Source organism: Pelobates fuscus, chromosome 11 (genome assembly GCF_036172605.1).
Source record: "Pelobates fuscus isolate aPelFus1 chromosome 11, aPelFus1.pri, whole genome shotgun sequence".
NCBI classification, from domain to species: Eukaryota; Metazoa; Chordata; class Amphibia; order Anura; family Pelobatidae; genus Pelobates; species Pelobates fuscus.
The window spans coordinates 91,933,550-91,954,345 of NC_086327.1; the positions used below are offsets into that span (position 1 = coordinate 91,933,550).

A 20,796-nucleotide genomic window follows, 5' to 3' on the forward strand; every position below is an offset into this window, starting at 1 on the left:
TGTAAATAATCAAACTATCATAATACTTTTTGACGTCTTACATCTGACAGACAGCATGAATCCCCCTCTCTGAGCCAAGACTGGCAATGCATGGCTTAGCTCACTGGCTGAGACTCTCAGAGCTTTTAGACAATAAGTTGACCCTGCAGGGCTTAGCTCAGGAGAGCAAATTGTATCTCTTAAGAAAATGGCTCTCTGTCAATTATAGTGGCAGCAGGGCACCGTGTCCAGCAGACTGTAGGCAGAGAAGGATTAAGATTCCACAGGGGCCTAGACCGATTATCAATTTGGGGGCTCTGACCATTTACAATAGACGTGCTCCGTTATGGTGCTTGGAGTGTTGCTTTAACTTTCTGAGCTAAAGCAGTACAACCTTAAGACATAACCCAATGATTGTTTAAAACTGCATAATTAACTTACTACACTAAGAGTATGAAGAGCCTGAATGGCAAAATGTGAGAGTCAAGGGCTCGTGTATTGACAAATCATTTTTTTCTGCTTTACAATGTCGTCCATGGCAGTAGTTGATTAGGAATTTAGCACAGCAATCTTTTGTTCCCTGCACTTTAGGTTTTTTATTTTACAATTGTTATTTTTCCAGTCCATTTACAGATTAGTGATTTTTAGTAGCAGTAAGAAATATTACGGTACTTATTTAGTGGGTAGGTGCCCCCGAAGACACGACAGGGTTATATTAGAAAAAGTTTTCAACACTAATTCTTCATTTGGGGTTTGAATTTCTCTTTTTAATTAAGTCTAGTCACTATTTAGTATCTCTGACACTGTGTTTAAAAGAGCTACACTATATTCCTGACTTGTGGGGTGATGTGCAGTGGATCTTCTTGGAACTCTATAATTTCGAAACGTTCTTTGTTTTAATTTAAAGGACCACCATAGTGCCAGGAAAACATACTCGTTTTCCTGGCACTATAGTGCACTGAGGGTGCCCCCACCCTCAGGGACCCCCTCCCGCCGGGCTCTGGGGAGAGGAAAGGGGTTAAAACTTACCTTTATTCCAGCGCCGGGCGGGGAGCTCTCCTCCTCCTCTCCACCTCCGATCCTCCCTTTCGGCTGAATGCGCATGCGCGGCAAGAGCTGCGCGCGCATTCAGCCGGTCTCATAGGAAAGCATTTACAATGCTTTCCTATGGACGCTTGCGTGCTCTCACTGTGATTTTCACAGTGAGAATCACGCAAGCGCCTCTAGCGGCTGTCAGTGAGACAGCCACTAGAGGATTTGGAGGCTGGATTAACCCATTTATAAACATAGCAGTTTCTCTGAAACTGCTATGTTTATAAAAAAAAGGGTTAATCCTAGAGGGACCTGGCACCCAGACCACTTCATTAAGCTGTAGTGGTCTGGGTGCCTAGAGTGGTCCTTTAAGTAGTTATCTGTTTTTTGTTGCAAAAAACAATCTGGATAATTGCAATTGTTTCATCCTCTTTTAGATAAATTCTTATATGAGTTTCACGCTAAATTGGAACTGGATATTGCAAATAAGAATATCTATATCACTAGGTGGCGTTTGGAAATTATTATTTGTCATTATTCATTTAAATGCTTTCAGTGATTTATAAAGACAGAATAATAAAAGTTATATTTGAATTTTGCACTTATACACACTTTACTAGGAAATATCTTTGTTCTCTTTTCTGTAACTTCAGAGTATTGTATCAGATTTTTTTCAGTGTTGCATACACAGTAATGGCTAACCTTGCCACTGAAGTCGTTTGTAGTAACATAGAGTACTAACGATGCTTGACCAGTTTGATATAATTGGTAATGTAGTTCTCAAACCTCTTAGGTGCCATGGTTAATGTTTAATAATGCTGCCAAAACCAAATTATTAATGGACCAATAGGTGACAAATATGCTTAAGGGAACTTAACATTTAGTTGAAAAAAAATACTGTTGTTTTGAAATACGTCTGGACAAAAAAACAAAACAAAAAAAAAATCAGACAACAAAAATGTAAGCATAATAAAAAATCATCAGAAAGACAACACTTAAAAATATAGCCATGTCAGGATGTACACAATCCAAGAAAAGTGCACGGCTCAGCTCCAGATGTCTCTGTGGTTCACGTCTTGTATTAATAGATTTCAGAAATTAGAGGTTAGATCAGATATAGAGTGGATTGCCTCTTGGATGCTAGACTCATCTGCTTGTCCTGATGACCCGCAATGGAAAACAGAAAACTAAAAGATAAATTATGTGTTTCTACCAGTGCCAGACTTTGACTAAGAATAGAACAGGACATTCCCCCCCCACCCACCCCCTTTTATTCTGAATTTTTCAAAAAAGTAAGGTGGACCAAAGCATTAAGCATTCCAAAAACTAAAAGAGAAGGAAATAGGCGGGAAACAGAGTGCTTGACAATCAAGGGAAGAAAGGGTTTGGGGGTACATAGAAATAGGATAATCCACCCAGGGGCATACATAGGTGACATGACACCAGTGGCAGAAATGTATTTTAGCAGTGCCCCCCAATGTCATTTTTATTTCTCACTATGCACCCCTCAACCATCTTTTATCAGTGAAATTACACACACATACTAGCAATCACAATAAACATTAATGTACACACATCGACACACACACAGACTCCTACACAAACACAAATTCATATAGGCTAATCTATGCACACATACAGACTCCTTTACACAAACACATTCATATAAACACTGACTGATATACACATACGTACACAAACATACATTCATATAGACTTATAGATACACATACAGACTCGTATACATAAGTACATACATACACTCAAACACACACATTCATATACACACATATTCAAATAGACACACACACATTCATATATATATACATACATACACTTAATTTATTTTTTTCTTATATTTTAGGGGGTTCACAGTGAGGTCCCAGCCTCTCATTTCTTACTTTGAAAGGGAGACTTGGAATGGAACCTTATCCCAGGTTCCGTAAGTTGCTGCTGGGATCAGTGTCTGTGCTTATTGGCCAGCTCCCTTCTGCTGTGTGGTGACGTCACATCCTGGCTCCAGCATCCGTACAGCGCATGCGACGAAGCTGGGAAATTAGTGCAGAAAGATCCAATCAGCCCCCTGGCTGCCCACTCCGCAGCCACTCTGTGCGTCTCGATGCTGCATGTCACATGGAGTGAACCAGCCTTACCAGCCAAACTCCCAGCCTTACCCCTGCCACCATTTTAGTATTATTATAAATCCACCCATAATCAGCATTTAAAAGTATAGCAGCCTGTTTTTAATGTAGTCATGACAACTTCACTTTAATAACATCTCCTTAGTAGATTAATATACTTCATATACTATCCTATACTTATCCCTGCTGCCATGGAAACCATTACCCAGGCTTATGGTTGTTACACTAGCATCCATTTCTTGTGGGGTGAAATATTCATCCAAATCCAGTCTGCTTGATTTTTATTTAATACATTTGCTTATTGTCTCAATAAATTAAAAGGACAATTCACATGTATACAAAAAGTCTAAAATAACAAATATCACAAAATGGTAGAAAAAAAAACGCACTTCCTCCATAAACGTGGACTTCCTCAAGGACACAGTTAAATTATTAATGCAAGTGAGCTAACACTTCTTTGGGACCTAAGCAGAGGCTATCCAAAGCACAAGTAAATGTATTATATAATAGAGTACACATATAATTCAAAAGCTGAAAAATGTTCTGTTTCGATTACATTACATGAAATATTCTGTATTCATTATTTCTATTCTATTCATTAGGTATGTCACCATGCAGACTGCCAGCAAATGAACCAGATGAATCCTCTTAACTTGTGCGAGACATGTGACATCAAGTTCCACAGCACAATGCACTTTGACAGACATATACGCTTTGACTTGCCCCCTCAAGGTAAGAAAATCTATAATATCACTAGCCACTATTAACTAGATGTTTTCATTTTATTAAGTACTGTAGATCCGGTGGAGACCTAATACTAATGTTTCCATCGTTCTGTCATAGTAGTGGCTAACCTTGACATTGCTGTTAATTGTTAATCTCCCATGATGCACAGCTGACTTAAAGGAACAAATATGTATTCTTAATGCTGTAGTATCTCTCTATCTAGCTCTAAATATGGGTCGTCTCCCCTACTCTGTACAAAAAGAATACGTTTTTAATTACCTTACACCAGTGTCGAGGCTCCCTCTGTGCTGTTGACCTCTCCTCTCCTCCCCCATTGACATCTTGGAAGAGGCCCTGCTCAGAGAGGAGCATTGGGGATGTAATGCGCATGTGCTATAGGAAATCATTGAATCAGTGCTTTCCTATGGGGCATCTTCACTACATGACAGTTTTACTTGTTCTGTGGTGCAGAAGCGCCTCCACAGGCTGTCAGTATGACCGCCACTAGAGAAGGAGTTAACCCTACAATGTAAACATTGCAGTTTTTCAAAACGACTATGAGGAGATGTCCCATAGAATTAGAGGGCCAAGGGAAGTCTTCCATGAGATTTGGGAGGGCTGGCGACAATACTCACAAATGTTTGTTGTCCATTTTGATCATTCCACTGATCAGGCTACTGTTCATAATTGGGTATGATCTTGCAACAATGTGCAAGACTTACTATGTTATGAACTTATTGTGAAGTTAAATATGCGGGATATTTAAAATGTTATCCCACACCTTTCTTGTATGTACTCTTGATCTTCTCGCTAAAATGACAATACAATATAATTTGGAGAAAAACCCATAAAGAAAAGCCATCGCTGATGACTGCAGATAGCTATTAACCATCAAAATAAAATGACAAGGGAAGTATGCTGGGCATTTTGTATGTCTATATACAAGTAGCAAGCGATTGGCAGTCATGCCATCTTTTACTGAGGCCAGAGGATATAAGGAGGAACCTACTCCCTCTCGAATGAAGGTGCCACTTATAAAAGGTGTGTGCAGCACAGTACATAATTAGGATGTGCAGCCAGAGAAAATTACCATCTCCATTTTACTAAAAACATATTCATTTCAGAAATGAGGTACACAATTCTAATCGATCCCTCTACTGATTACCATGTTATGCAGAGATAATTGTCTTTCTTATAATAGATATTGAACACAAGCTTTTCCAAAAGTGACTATAGAGACCTAAACAGGTGCAGAAAGTATAATTTGCCCCTTTGTTAAGGTGTTTCTGGGCACACCTGACACATCCCTTGTGCATGTCTAGGCTGGTTATGATGTTTTGGATGTTTGCATACTCTTCAAGTATATAGCCAGTGGGGAAACTGGGGACAGAGGGGGTTCTCCCCGTCCCTCACACTGGTGGATCCCTAGAGGAAGATGTCTTGGTATTAAAGCATCCATGAGGCTTTGTCATTAACCCCTTAAGGACACATGACATGTGTGACATGTCATGATTCCCTTTTATTCCAGAAGTTTGGTCCTTAAGAGGTTAAAGGCTGGTAAAACATCATGGCAGATGTAGTTCTACAATATCTGGGGATCCACCATTTGGGTACCCCCAGAGAAAAATCTGTCACAGAATATCTGGTAACAGCTGCACCTCTACATGTTTTATATAATTAAAAAAAAATGGAAATCTAAATCACATGTTTACACCTTTGGAAGAAGCTTGTCTCCCACCTCGGAAATTGTGTATAGATGACAAGTATGATTGTTTTTAAATGGGAAAAAATAAGTATATGCGTATATTTAACCTTTGCAACCAATCTTGTCAGCTGTAGCCTAGCTAAATTCTCTAGGTCTCAGGAAACCCGCTCTGCTTAGCACAAAGAGACTGCTATGCTATGTTAAACATTAGCATGTTATTTATTTTTTGAGATTTACACTGGAAATAATCAAAAAAATGTATCAGCGACTTTAATAACCACAAATCTATTCAATAATTAGAACTATATTAACATGTTGGCTGAACGCACATTTAAAAAATACTCTGTAATGTTAAAGGGACATTTCACTGGCCAAATAAAAAAAAAAATGAAAATCACTGTTGAGAAGATCTGGTTAAAACAGTTTGCAAAAGCTGCAGCTCTCTCAGCTGGCAGCGTGTAACAAGAATATATAATTTATTTTTAAATAATATTTGTAAATCACCACTTTTTGTAAAGTAAGAAAAAGGATGACCCACTTCAGCAAGCGGAAGTGCTTTATGGCTCCGGGGTGTATCTTTAATTTTTCTTCACTATTTTTCACAATAGTGTTATTCGATTTGCTACGTTGATTTTAAGAGGTATAATATTTTTTTTTATTTTTCACAGTACATTAATTTTTATGATTATTTTCCATTTGCATCTATTTAGTACAGATAGGCTTCTGCGAAGTGACATCATACCCCACAAATAAACTGCATAGGAGTCTGCAATATGCTCTGCTAATTGCTTTGCAGAAGGAGAATGCCACGTTAGGGCAGATAGTGAAAACGCTGGCGCATATTGAGATACAAGTGTCGTGGCAGTATTCGCCTGCATTGATTTAATATGCAAGTGCCTGATCTAGCAGCTATGATTTCAGTGTGTGGTTTGATACATATAAACACATTTTAAAATTCTGTTGTAATAATTAAATTTTATGTGCTGATTTAAAAAGCAAATATCCTGCTAGTTATCAATTTACTCTATTATACGTATTGTAGAACTGTAGAAAAAATTGTATGTCCCCTTTCCTATAGTTATTTAAAGGGACACTATAGGCATTCAGACCACTCCATCTTAATAAAGTGGTGTGGGTCCCACCCCATTTTAACATGCAAGTGAAAATATTACCATTCTGCAGATCAGCAAAGTTTTCAATGCAGGGTTTAAAGACCTGTAAAGGCTGTCACTCTCACAACCACTAGAGGCGCTTCAAATTAAAGGGACACTCCAGGCACCCAGACCACTTCTACCCTTAACCCTGCAAGTGTAATTATTGCCGTTTTTATAAACTGCAATAATTACCTTGCAGGGTTAAGTCCTATAGGTATAGGTAGTTACTTTCCATAACATGACAGGATAATTTCCTTTTAAATAAAGGATTATTTTTTTTAGCAAAGATATTTTTAAGACTTACTGTTTTTCTCATCTCCACTAACTTTATCCCCCATATACTTTCTTGTTTGAACAAAAGAGGCTTTTTAATCAAAGAGTGTTAATGAAAGGAGATTTGTTCTGTGACCACACCTAATATTTAAATATAATTCCTTTTCAAATCAATCCTCTCTTGTTTTTTGTGAATCCTTCCCATGTATATACTTGTTATAAAGCGTAGGCCTCTGATAATTCATTAGTTCCCTGGCTGCTTTAATCTTTTATATTCAATTAAAGGCTGACTTTGCTGTTTGAAATTGTTCTATGGCTCAAGAAACATTTCATGGGCAAAAACAACATAACATCTCCCGTCCTGTACTGGCAGCGTGCTGTCCTGGGAGCCCAGCTCCGCTTCTTCCAATAAATGTAATGATCATATGATCCAACTCCTTTACAAGGGATATGAAAATCTGGTCACATAGATGACAATCCACAAACACAAGAGAAATGAGCACCCTCTTATTAACTAGCAGAAAGCCAGGACGGTTTCCGACTTCAGTCGCTTTGAACTGTGGTTCAGTTTTGACAAATTTGACTGAAGAAACGACGGTCTCTGGGTACAGGATAGGGTTCTGGATTTTGTTAAACTATTTTCAAACCCATTAACATGCCATTAACAGACACGCTACTTTGTGCACAATGATATTTGCTGTTCAGTTTTATTCACTAGTTTTCACAGTAAATTTTTCTACCACGTTTAAGGTGCAAATTAAGAAAATGCAATGTTCATTGTGTCTTTTTTTTTTTTCTTTCTAATGTTCCTATTTTACAATTATTTTTTCGACTGAGACTGGCTAGTACAGGTCCACCTTATTGTAAATGGCTGAAATATGGCAATGGTTTAGCTGCAGGCTATTTTCATCTGCACCTCCTTCCATTTCAAAATCACTCTCCCTACCTAATTATTTGTCAATCTCTTTTTATCTCTTCTCTCTTTTGTTCCCTCATTTCTGTTTCCACATTCCCCTCTTTCTGCTCCAAAGTAGCAATGTCCCTTGACTTTCTATTCTCCCCTTTTTATCAGCTTGTCAGCTCAACCTATCCTTGTTCTCCTTCATCTTTTGCCACCTGTATCTCTTGGGTTTCCATCTTTTGCATGTGTCCCCCATTACCTCCCTCTTCCACAAATGGTACCTCTTCTCCCTGACCTCTGTCTACTACTCACTCCCACTACCCCCCAAATTACTGTCACTGATAAACTCTATCTGTTCTATGTCCTTGGTGCTTCCTCTCATTTCCCCCTCTTTTTCCTTTATCCCCTATTCTTTCCTCCTTCTCCACTTGTATCTCCTGTCCTCCTCTACCTTTATTTCCACTACCTAACACCTCCCCAAATGTTTATCTTTTGATGTCTGCTTCCTCAATAACATCTGTTCTTGCTCTCAACCATTGACCCCCTCCATGATCCACGTCTTGTCAATCCCACCTGTGCCCCATCTTCGAGCTTTCCTTTATACTATCAGTGATTGATGGCCAGCCTCACCACTGCAGATGTTTGTGAGTCATGTGTCCCATGAGCCTCTGCCAGCTTAAAGATATTTGCGTTTCCCCAACATTTGCATTATCATTAGTGGGTGACCTAAACAGCTGCCGTATCAAGCTGTATAAACGTGCCACGTATGTGTGTTGAGCGGTTAGAGAAGTGGTTAAGGGATGCCAGTTAGAGAAAAGTTCCAGTCATTTGAGGTATCCATCCATTCCATCCATGCCCTGGGTTACTTTGTCAGGGAAAGTCAAATTGTAGGTAGGAATGAAAGTGCTAATTTTTAGTTTTGAGAGCATGCAGATGTTCCAGTGTTTTGAGCCAAGTAGCAGGGTTTAGATGGATACAAGGATCTTAATTATAGGATGAGAGAGTAACAAAAAATAACCTTTGGATGAGTACATTTGACTTGGTAAATTATACCACACCCTGTAGAGCAAAGGCTTTCTAATATGAAACTTCACTCTCAGTGACTGGTATTTAAGAATGCCATCCAAGAGCTTCTGGTCTGTACTCATGCAAGGGCAGTTTATATGATCCAAAGCTGTAATTTGTAGCAAAATCCTATAAAGCTCTGAGCCTTGCATTGACAGCATGGTACAGTATTGTACATTTTAAATGAATTCCAGTAAAAGCATTACTGCCCTGCACAATGAATTTTTATATGCAGCTGCAGTTTAAAAGAACACTATAGAGTCAGAAACACAAACGTGTATTACTGACTGTAGAGTGTTAAAAACACATTTTTTTTTTTTTTTTTGTTAATCAAGTTTTTATTGAACAGCAATAAAAAAGCAAAGCAGGTGGGCGCGCAGGCCCTCAATTATTCAGTGTCAGATGAAATATAAAGATTATTAACATTGAAGTCGACCTGACCATCAATAAAAAATTAGTGTCGCTTTTGATAGTATTTATACAGGTATATTTTAACAGCATATGTCCTTTCATACAGTTCAAGTGCGTTATCGTATCCCACATGAGGGGGTGATGATGTGGTGCGTGAGAGAAGTGTCATCTAGTGTTGTGTTAATATGGTAGGTATGTTGCGTGTGGTACAGAGAGGGTCTCATGCCCCATGGTGAGTGGTAAGTGTCGTGTGAGTGCCATTTGTATGGTAGCGTCGATGTGTGCGATATCCCATTGATCTCCGTCATACTGGAGTCGTTATTATTGGGATAGCGTATGTGTGTGTAGGGTCGAGTGCCATTGTGTGATGGGTATTTAACAGTCACAGTATAAACTTCGGTGGGCACGCAGGCCCGCCACATTAGGATTTGAACATGATGCCGTAATACGAAGGAGAAAAGCTATCGTATCATCTAAAGTCAACAATAGTATCATCTCCCACAATAATGTAACGTTTACAATTTACCAAGCGTGATCTCCTATGTATCCCTGGTGTGTTTTCATACTCCCATCGGTATGAAGGTGTCATAGTGTTTGAGCCGTGTGTAGTTGTCTATTAGCTCTGACGTAACTGTGAGGTATTAAACCCCCGTTTTTAGGGAGAGTAGGTCTTAAGAGCACGGACTCGTGATGGAGCTCAGGCGCGCGGACCCATCCTGTGAGTGATATGTGCCTTAATAAAAGTTGTGAGCTAAGGTTCCGGGGTTTCTCGCGGTGGGTCATTCGTGGTCAGTGTGATGTTTCGGTATACTCGATGTGTCCCCGGAGGCGAGCTATCTCGTTGTGCGCTATGGGGTGAATGTCTAGTGCCAACCCCGGTTTGCTAAATCTAGACCTCTATGGTTAGTTCCAGGAGTGTGCTATCCCCTATTGCGTTGTGTTGGTGCCCTGTATTATTGTCTACAGCTGGTGGCCGAGTGTGCGCGTGTAGCTCCATGTGTTGCGTCCTACGTGGCTGTATGGGTAAGTATCAGTATAGTGGTGGTGTACAGGTATGGTTCGGATCCCGGGACCAGGTCTGGGGGTGGTTGAGGCGTGGTTGAAGCATATGGAGGCGGACCCCTACGGGTCTGAAGTTATGTTACCCGTCTATGGGATACTATTGTGTCCGTACCCCTCCCTGAGGTCGTCCGAGTCAAGTTCCTTCAAGTCAACGATGGGAGCTCGTCATGAGGGTGGTTTGCGGGGTCTCCAGGTTGGTGGGGTGTCCTTCTGTGTTGTCCATGTGTCTAGTGGTGTGAGTCCCTTCCTAGTCAAATGTTTGTGAGCAGGTGGAGGGTCGGCAGTCATGTCAGTCAGTACGTCGCGGGGTCTGGTATCCCGGTGTGTTTAGTGTCTATGGGGGCCGCGTCACCCCATCAGCTCCCGGGTCCCAGCGCACCTCCCCCCCCCCCTTATTGCCCCGCGCGGAAGACAAACCATGGCGTCCACATTTCTGTGTGTTTTGTCATCCTGTCCATCAGGGTTGCCTGGACTGCCTCGGCTGCCCGAATGTCCTCCACCCTGTGGATCCATTCTTCTCGGTCGGGGATGTCCGTCTTCTTCCAGTACAATGGAATGAGTGATTTGGCAGCGTTCAGCAGGTGTCGCAATATAGACTTCTTGTAAGCGGGCAGTGGTTGTGCAGATATATGGAGTAAGGCCAGTTCGGCCGACCACTCCACATCGTCCCCGAGGATCGTCCGGATGTCATATTTGACCTGGTTCCAAAACGGGGCGATGAGCGTGCATTCCCACCAAATGTGGAAGAGCGTGCCCCTCTCCCCCGCACATCTCCAGCACATTGGTGAGGCATCAGGGAAAATCCTCCTGAGCATGGCCGGAGTCCTGTACCACATAGCTAGCAGCTTATAATTCACTTCTTGATAACGTGAGCTGGAGGAGCTTTTGTGCTGCCATATGAGGGCTTTGTCCCATTGTGTTGGCGAGAATGTTTTGGACATCGCCTCCTCCCAGCGTCGCTGGAACGTGGTATTCTCCACGGTAAGGTCTGTCAGCAGATATTGGTACAGGCTCGAGATGGCCTTTCCCAGTGTCTCATTGCGAGAACAGAGGTCCTCGAACCAGGTAAGATCTCTCCGTAGTTTATCTTTGTGGGGGAGGGAGTCATAGAAGTGCTTGAGCTGCATGTATCGAAAGATTATCATCGGAGATCGCGGTCGTCCGCCCAGCAGCGCGTCCAGTGTGTCTAGGTTGCCGTCATGAGTGACCTTGTATATCGGGATGTATGTCATATCTCCGATAAAGGACCAGGTGTCGGTTGGTAAGCCCCCCCCTATATCTGGGTTATGTGCTATCGGCAGTAGGGGGCATGGGGTCGGGGATATCCGCGGGTCCTCCCTGAGGGTTTCCCAGGTGAGCAGAGTTTGGGATACTGGGTCTCCATCATGTTGTCTACCGTTTCTAGTCGCTCTCCTCCGCCACACCGTAGCCTTCAGCTTTGCGGCGTTCCCCTCCTGGTCCAGGTGTACCCACTGCTTAGGCGAGTCCGCGTTATGCCAGTCCAGAATTCTTTGTAATACTGCAGCCTGGTGGTATTTTCTGAAGTCCGGAAGCGCCAGACCTCCCCTGTGTCTGGGTCTGCAGAGGAGGTCATGGCTTATTCTGGACTTTTCTCCTCGCCACACGTATTTAATAACCATTGTCTTTAGTGTCGAGAAGAACGTTGCTGGTATTGCGATTGGGATCGTCTGAAAAAGATAGAGAATCCGTGGTAGAACGTTCATTTTCAGCACCGCGACTCGGCCATGCCATGTGATGTGTGGGTATGCCCATTTTGCCAAGTCTAGTGCGATTTTTTGGAGTAAAGGCTCGAAATTACGTTGGTAAATCTCCCCTGGGTCTGTGGGAATCCAGATTCCGAGGTATTTCATTGCTCCCGTGCACCAGTGAAACGGGAAGAGCGACTGAAGATCCTCGTATTCCGTTACGGGCAAGGTGATATTTAAGGTCTCGCATTTCGCTAGGTTAAGCTTGAACCCAGATATTTGGCCAAATTTGTCGAATTCCGCCAGTAGGCTCGGGAGCGTGAGCCTCGGTTGGGAGACAAAGAATAAGAGGTCATCCGCGTACGCGGCCACTTTGTGTTCCGAATGATGCCATGAATAGCCGTGAATGTCAGGGTTATCCCGGATCGCCTGTAGAAGAGGCTCCAAGGAGAGGGCGAAGAGGAGTGGCGAGAGGGGACAACCCTGCCTCGTCCCGTTCGTGATGTTAAAGCTCGTGGTCAAGGCTCCATTTACGCGTATCGCTGCTCTCGGTGAGCTGTATAAGGCAGAGATCCACGCCAGTAACCTCTGCCCCAGCCCCATGTGTCGGAGGGCCTGGATCATGTAGGCCCAGTTTACCCTGTCGAAGGCCTTCTCTGCGTCCGTGGACAGCAGTAGAAGGCGCTTCCGATATTTCCGGGCATGGTGCTGTATAGAGAACAGGCGTAGTGTGCTGTCCCGCGCTTCTCGGCCCGGGATAAATCCCGTCTGGTCTGCGTGGACAAGACTCGGCAGGAGACGCTGTAGTCTGGATGCCAACGTTTTCGTGAAGAGCTTCGTGTCCACATTCAGCAGGGATATCGGCCGGTAACTACCGCATTGTTCTGGGTCCTTCCCAGGTTTCAGTAGGACCGTTATTGTGGCCGATAGAGATTCTGCACCAAAAGTTCCCCCCTCCGCCACCTTGTTCACCGATTGTGTTAGCCAAGGTAGTAATATAGTGGCGAACTTTTTATAATAGCCCGTAGAAAGCCCATCCGGGCCCGGTGCCTTCCCGGTTTTCGTGTTTTTCAGGGCAGCCGCCAGTTCCTCTGTGGTGATTGGGTCGTCTAGTGTGGAAGCCGCCTCTTGGGTAGCCCGTCTCCCTACGTGCTCCTGCAGATACGTTTGGGCCCTTGTTGACATTTCCCCTCGTTGGATCGGGTTTACCTCTGAGCGTAAGTTGTATAGTGAGTTATAATATGCCCTGAATTCCCCAGCTATGTCCTCCGGGTGTTGTGAGACTCTGCCGGACGTCAGGCGAAGTTTCCTCACCTGGGTGCGGACCACGTCGCCTCTCAAGAGGCGAGCGAGGTACTTCCCTCCCTTATTCGCGTGGGTGTAAAAGAAGGATTTCGACGATTGTACTGAGCGGAGGTACCGTTGTGTGAGAAGGGCTCTCAAGTTCCGCCTGGCTTCCATCAGATCTCTATAGATGGCAACCAACTGAGATCGCTTGTGTTGTAGTTCCAGGCGTGCAATGATGTTATAAAGTTCGGTCATAGCTCTTGTGGCCTCTTTCCGTTTGCGGGTAGCAATTCCGATGAGAGAGCCGCGAATGACACTTTTGTGGGCCTCCCACACCGTCACTGGGGACATATCTCCCGATCCATTCTCCTCAAAGTAATGTTCTAGCGCCTGAGAGATCTCATCTCTCACTGAGGGATCTTGTAACAACGTTTCATTAAGGCGCCATGTCCGAATCGCTGGTTTAAAAAGCGGGGATTCTAGCTCCACCTGGACCGATCCGTGGTCTGACCACGTCGCAGGGGCTATGGAAGCCTTTCGTAGTCGGGATAGCCCGTCTTGTTTGATTAAAATATAGTCGATCCTGGAGTAGCGATCGTGTATAGCAGAGTAGTGGGTGTAATCCCTATCGTCCGGGTGCATGGCCCTCCAGCAATCGACTAGTGTGAGCTCCCCCAAGGATTTGCGGATGGATCTGAGCTGCGTTTGCGGGATGCAGCAGTGGCCGGTGGAGGAGTCTATGAGTGGTTCCAGGGGGACATTGAGGTCTCCCCCCACTATTAGCGCCCCTTCGGAAAACCCCTGTAGTTTACGTAGCGTGTTTCTAAGGAACATCGCTTGCCTGGAGTTAGGTACGTATATAGACGCCAGAGTGTACACTCTATCGGCTATCACCCCCTTCAGGAAGAGGAATCTTCCTTGGTCGTCTGACAGTCTATCCAATTCTCGAAACCCCAGGTTAGCCGCGATCAGGATAGCCACTCCCGCTCGGCGAGCTAACGGGTGGTTATTGCAATAACTTAGAGGGTATTGTGCATTGCGAAGCCTAGGAACAGCTCCTTCTTTAAAATGCGTTTCCTGTAGTAACGCTATTGATGTGCCTTGTCGACGCAGCATCCTCAGGAGGTGGGTGCGTCTTTCTGGGATGTTCAATCCCCTGCAGTTGAGTGTCAATACAGACATGGGAGCGCTGCGGTACGCCATGTTGTCTCCTCTCTAGGGTCGGACTCAACCACTAGGGGGGCCGCTGAGCGACACCCAGCCCCGATGCGGCGGCGCGGCCCAGGTGTGTTGTGAGTCTCTGTGTGTCTAGCGTTTTATCTGTAGGTCACCCGCACTGTTTTGTGTGGGTAAGGGTCCAAACGTCCCGTCTGTTGCTGTCTACAGGTGTACCGGTCAAGCAGTTGGCAGCCGGTGTCCGAACCAAGTACCTGTATGTGTTGTGTGTGAGTGTGTGTGTATTAGTGTATCTGAGGAGTGAAGTAAGTGGGAATGGTAGGTAAAAGTTAAAATGAGGGTGGTCCGTCACTACCCCCCTCCAGGGTTAGTCCCTGCAGGGCTAAAAGGTGGTGGCGCCCCGAAGTCGCCTTCCGATAGGAAGGACACCTGCGCCCCGTTGGGAGTGGCCAGACGCCTCTCGCGATCGCCTGATCAGCGTGAGAGTACGCCCGTGGCTCCTTCGGGGGAGTCGCGCAAGTGGGTGTGTAGAGCAGTGATTGGTGTCTACGCCAGGAGTATTACAATATGTGTGAGTGAGATGTAGTCCGATCCGTCCAGCTCCATCCGAGTCCGAGCCCAAGTGCGACATGATTATGATGTATGGGTCACGCTAATACAAAGTCAACTGTATTGCATCAAAGAAGTTATATCAAAAACAAGCATAACGTTATTAACAGTTTCACCCAACCGGTAACTGGATTACATCTAACGTGTCCTCCCGGGCCATCCCGCCCCGTGTCCCCCCTCTTTGGTTCCCCGGACCTGCACATCAGTTTCCCCCCCCTTGAACCTCCCCTCACCCGCCAACACCCCCCGCGCCCGTTATTATGCGGAACCCATGGGCGACCTGGTTAGCTACGTCAGGTGAGTGGGCACCCCCCCATCCCCCCCCCCACCCCACCCCCCCCACAACCGCATAGACGCGGGGGAGCTGCCCCAAAGTCCATGAGCCGTGAATCCCCAATGAGGAAGCTCGTATCCCGCCCCCCCCCACTCCCCCCCCACCCCCCCGTACAATATTAAACTTTGTGGTATTCAACTCCCAGTTCTAAACATTGTGCGTGATGGTGTACAGCAACATATCTCCCGACTATGTCTACCCCTATTAACATGACGTATGTTTCCATTTATAAAAATTACAAACCCCACATAATGCTTACAGTAACAAGAATATGACCGGAGTGGCAAGATGAACATTTTACGTTACATGTCCGTAGGAGGTGGACCCTCTCGACCAGGCGATTCAGTGCTGTACGTGGCCAGTATCGGTGATGGCTGGTAGAGAAGTCTCATGTCCCCGCCCCTGAGTTAGATGAGTCCCGGTGGGCCACCTCCATTGTATAGTGGAGCAACATACCCACAGCCACCCCCTCTCCCCCCTCCCAAAGGTCCAACATGGGAGTCCCAGCTAATGTCCCCTCGGGGGGAGGGGGGGGGAGGAGCGCTCCACGCCGTAAGTTCTCCAGGAAAACAACATGCATGGTGATAACCTCTGATCGATCGGGGGGGGGGGGGGGGGGGGGGCCGAAGCCATAGGTAGGATATTGCAAAATCACCCCTCAGCCCTCCCAAAATGCAGGCAGTCTCAGATCCCACCCGTTGGTAATCCCAAGCATGGCCTCTTAGGAACATAAGTAAAAAGGGGAAGGTGGAGGAAGGAACGGAGGGGGGAGTCGGGTGAGGGGCAAGCGAAAGCGAGAGCCAGCCCGCCAGAGCTCTTGCTTGCCATGTCTTATGTCGGGGAAACAGTACCTGTGTAACCGGGCAGTCCAGAAGGGGACTTGTTTCTAATGTTGTGCTCGGGCTTCATGATCGTGGTTTGCATGCTCTCGTGGTGAGCGGCCTCTGCGGCGGCGGAGTGCGCGTTGTGGTCCCCGGCCTGCCCCCAGGGGACCCAGGATCCAGTCCGGGATCTGCACAGGAGGGAGATCCAGCGTTTCCAGGAAACCGGGAGCTTCTTCTGGTCCGCGGAGTGGCACCCAGCCATTCCCGTGTCTCGCCAACAATGCGAATGGAAAGCCCCATTTGTATGGTATGTTGTGGGACCTGAGCAATGCGGTGATGGGCCGCAGTGCGCGCCTTGCTTCTAGAGTTGTTGGGGACAGGTCATTAAACAGGGAAATAGGCGTGCCGTGAAAGTCCCATGTAGGTTGCGCCCTGGCAGCTTTCATAATGGCATCCTTCGTGGCAAACGAATGGACGCAGCAAACAATGTCTCTCGGGCCCTCCTCGGCTGAGCGAGGCCTTAGGGCTCTGTGTGCTCTGTCATATCGGATTTCCAGCGGGGCATCTCCAGGTAGGATCATCCTGAAAAGTGCAGTTAGGGTGTCTTCGATGTGTTCCTCACCCTCCGCCTCCGGCATGCCGCGGACTCGGATATTACATCTGCGGCCACGGTTGTCAAGATCTTCCACTGCTCTGCGCATTTGTAAGAGCAGTTCGCCTTGTCGGGATAGGGCCGTGTCGGTTGCCGCTTGTCTGTTTGCATGTGTCTCTCGGGAACGTTCTAGTTCCTGTATCCGGGTCCCTTGTGCGGAGACCTCCGTCCGGAGGCCCGCTATCTCGGCCCGAAGAGCATCCTGGATTGTAGTGGTGTGGACCAGGAGGTCGGCCTTCGTGGCCATGGACGCCATAGATGCCGCAATCGTGCGGATCTCCTCACCGATGCTCTCTAGAGTAGAGGCTGGGGGATCTCCCTGTGGCTGGGGAGCGGTCGCCATCTTGGGGCCTCCGGCCTCTCCTCGTGCGTCCGTCGTTGTAACTAGGAATCCGTCCATCGGACCTAGGGATTGGCTATTCTGCGTGCCTCTGGGGGTCCCGGGAGGGTCACCCCGACGATTACGACCCATAAGAGCGAAAGTAAGCTTATAAAAAGGGCTTTAGGCGGACCGGTGGAGCGGAGCTCACAGTTTATGCGTCCATCCTGGTCGACGTCCAAGCCACGCCCCCTTAAAAACACATTTTAAGCCCCCCTTTGACCCGCTGAAAAAAGTAGAAAAAGTACCATTGCTCCAGAACTGTGCTGGAACCACCCCTGATCTGCCTCCTTGGCTGAGATCATCAGAATTGATTGTCTCAGCCAATTAAATGCTTTCCCCTAGCAAAACGCTGTGCTGCGCCAATAAGCATCTCCTCATAGAAATGGATTGAATCTCTATGAGGAATGTTCAGCGTCTCCATGCAAGGGGTGTAGACACTGAAAATCAGTAGTGCACTGACCCAGTAAGCACCTCTAGTGGCCATCTGAATGACTGCCACTAGTGGTGTTGCTAGTCACACTAGTGGTGTTGAAAAGTCACTGTTTACATTAAAATGCCTGCAGGGACATACTATAGACAACAGAACAACTAAGTTAAGCTGTAATTGTTCTGGTGTAGTTTAAGAACGTTATATAGTAGGACGAGGTTAGATCTTAGAGATTCGGGCACAGCCAATGCACTCATTGCAAATGAGAAGATTAAATAGAAAGAATTGAGGAGATTTATCAAAGTGTTGTATACTGAAAAGCGGTACAGAGATGTAAAGGATAGAAATCACCAAAAGAATGTGGCTGATGGTTCCACTGATTTCCATAGTGATTGCCTCACTTTTAGTAAATTGCACCATTTTCAAAACACAGCACCTCAATAAATGTCTCCATTGTTTAATTTCTCTTTTTTGTTTTCGCTATGCTGATGGACATGTGCAAAAATGACTGACAGGGAGTCAAGACGGAGGCTGTCATGTGCAGGAAAAGGCGGCATTTAATTCTACTTTATTTTATTCTTCAAACCTCATAAATATAATTATTTTTTTTATATATTATATTTACTTATCCCCCGTATTTAAATATATTTTATATATATTTATTTTTAAATACAGGGGATAAGTAAATATACTATGTAAAAAATCCTAGGAAATTAGTTCCCACAAAAAATGTTGTACCTAACAGATAAGCAGTTTCTATATTCTATTGTTTGACTCGCCATTTTTATTAGTTTACAGTAAATGCCATTGTATTATAAGAAAGCAATATGGGATAAAAATTTAGAAAATCTCTCTCCAAAACAATGTCCTGTTAGATAACACAATAAAAGGCAGAAAGATTCTTTGTGTATTTCCGAGGGTTGTAAATGCTTCTGCTGAAACTTATCCATTCTGTAAATGGAGCCTCGCTGCATCACACCATCAGATGGCTTTTGTGGTGCTGATGTTGCACTATTGCCATACAATACACAGTAATTATATGACTAACATCCTTTTTATAATCGCACTTTTACATCTTTCTAAGATTGATTTCCTGTATGGTCAGTGAACAATACTGTTCTAGCATGCCATTTAAAATCAGACTTTTCAGTTGAGTTCTTTTATACACTGTGCACAACAGTAATGTACATTATTGCAGAACCATGGAGATGTTTTTTTTTTTTTTAAAGGAATATCTTTTCTATGGGTTAAGAGGTACAGTTTCCCACTTTGAAGAATTCCTGCAGTAATAAGATGATGAGTGTCTGTGTCTAAATATTTTCGGACGTTCATCCTGCCCTAATATCCTATATATAATTCAGGCTATCTCGTCCTTCGAGAACGCACGCAGTAAAGATATTGAGAATAAAATAAAATAAAACTGAGGAAGGACTGTGACATTGTGGCATCAAAGTTAGACTAGATTTTCCCTTGCAGCTGCTGCGGTTGGATCTGCCTGTCCGGCATTGGCCTCGTCAGCCATCGGCATGTCTGCAGCAGTGATGGACAACCTACTTCCTAAATCTCCGTCTATGAAGTCAAACCAAGTTGAGGGGAAGTGCTTTGGTGTCTAGTGAAAGAGAAAAGAGATCAGATTTTTACATTGCTTTCTGATTGTACTTTATACCAGACTATATTAGAAAAGAACAGTAATGAGAAGTATTTAATTCTGCAACTAACTGCACTCATTGGACTCAAGATGATTCTTAAAGGGGTCTTAGACAAGTTGGAGTGTTTCGTTAATGAGGTCACTACAGAACATTGAGATGGTTAAATCAGATTCTAGTTTTGAGAGCGTCAGCACATTTCCTTTTCAAGCCAAAACAAAAAATGAAATGCCTCCATTCCCCCTTTAACACTAAAATTTGAGTTGTATATCTCTAGAATAAATGTCTGGACAGGAAAGCAGACAAACCATACTAAATCCTGACACAAATTCCATTTGTAACGGTGGATTGAAAAATATGCTTAAATATTTTCCGTGTAGGTCTAAAGTGTTTTCCCACAATGTGCAAATGATTTTGTAGCTTAAGGTACCAAACAATATTTTATTAATGTACGTATGGTTCTTATTTAGCTAATTAAATAATAAATCACCTAAATAAATAAGAGGCCACAATAGAGCAATCATGTGTTTGAGAGGTCAACAAAATACTTTCAGTAGGGTCTGTCTACTAAACTCCAACCTTTGAACAAAAGTTGACATTTTAGGAGGCCTAAGCGCTATCCACTAAACAGGGCTGTATTTGTCAAATGGCAGAGTTAGGCGGTTGCCTAAGTCACCCATCTATTTGGGATGACTACCCTTACCCTAACAGTTATGTTTTTTTTATTTGATCACTAAATGGATTTAATCATAGGGTATGTCTTCCTGCACCTTTGTCCTCTCCTCCAATGTGTGTAACAAACAGAGAACAGTTTTGTTTTTTGTTATTGTTTGTTTTAGGAAGGGGTGTAGGGGATGTTTGAGCACTCCACCTACATATACATCGGGCCCTGTCGCTATCACATTAAGCTCTTTGAGCTGTCAGATAGAGAAAGGGGTGTCAGTATATGGCTGCTGTCCATTCAATTGGAATCTTGATTTAAGGGTCATTTATTTTAACCATCTGCCTGCAAGAAGAATTATGGGTACAGGATAACTAAGGAGGAACGTTAAATAAATTACATTAAAATCATCACTGTCTTGCACAATGCATTTTTATAAGCAACTGCTGTTTATGGGAAAATCTGGTTTTCTTAAATTAATTAATAAACCTACCTCCCCCATCAGGTTCGTGTTTTTTGTTTCCTGAAATGTCATTACTTCCTTGGACTAGAAAATTGTTTGATAAAGGCTCAGGTTTTTTTTACAAGATGCTGCCAATATTCCGACATGATAACATTTAAATGAATGCTTTACACAGTCCAA

At 44.4% G+C, this 20,796-nt stretch overlaps 1 protein-coding gene across 2 annotated transcripts in view; it reads left to right on the forward strand.

Moving 5' to 3' along the window:
• Positions 1-20,796, forward strand: part of PLEKHG5 (pleckstrin homology and RhoGEF domain containing G5) — a 336,555-nt gene that overhangs the window by 205,398 nt on the left and 110,361 nt on the right. For both annotated transcript variants that reach the window (XM_063436446.1, XM_063436447.1), the window contains one exon: positions 3,755-3,884. In XM_063436446.1, the coding sequence (XP_063292516.1) occupies positions 3,755-3,884 (130 nt within the window). The remainder of the gene's footprint in view (positions 1-3,754; positions 3,885-20,796) is intronic.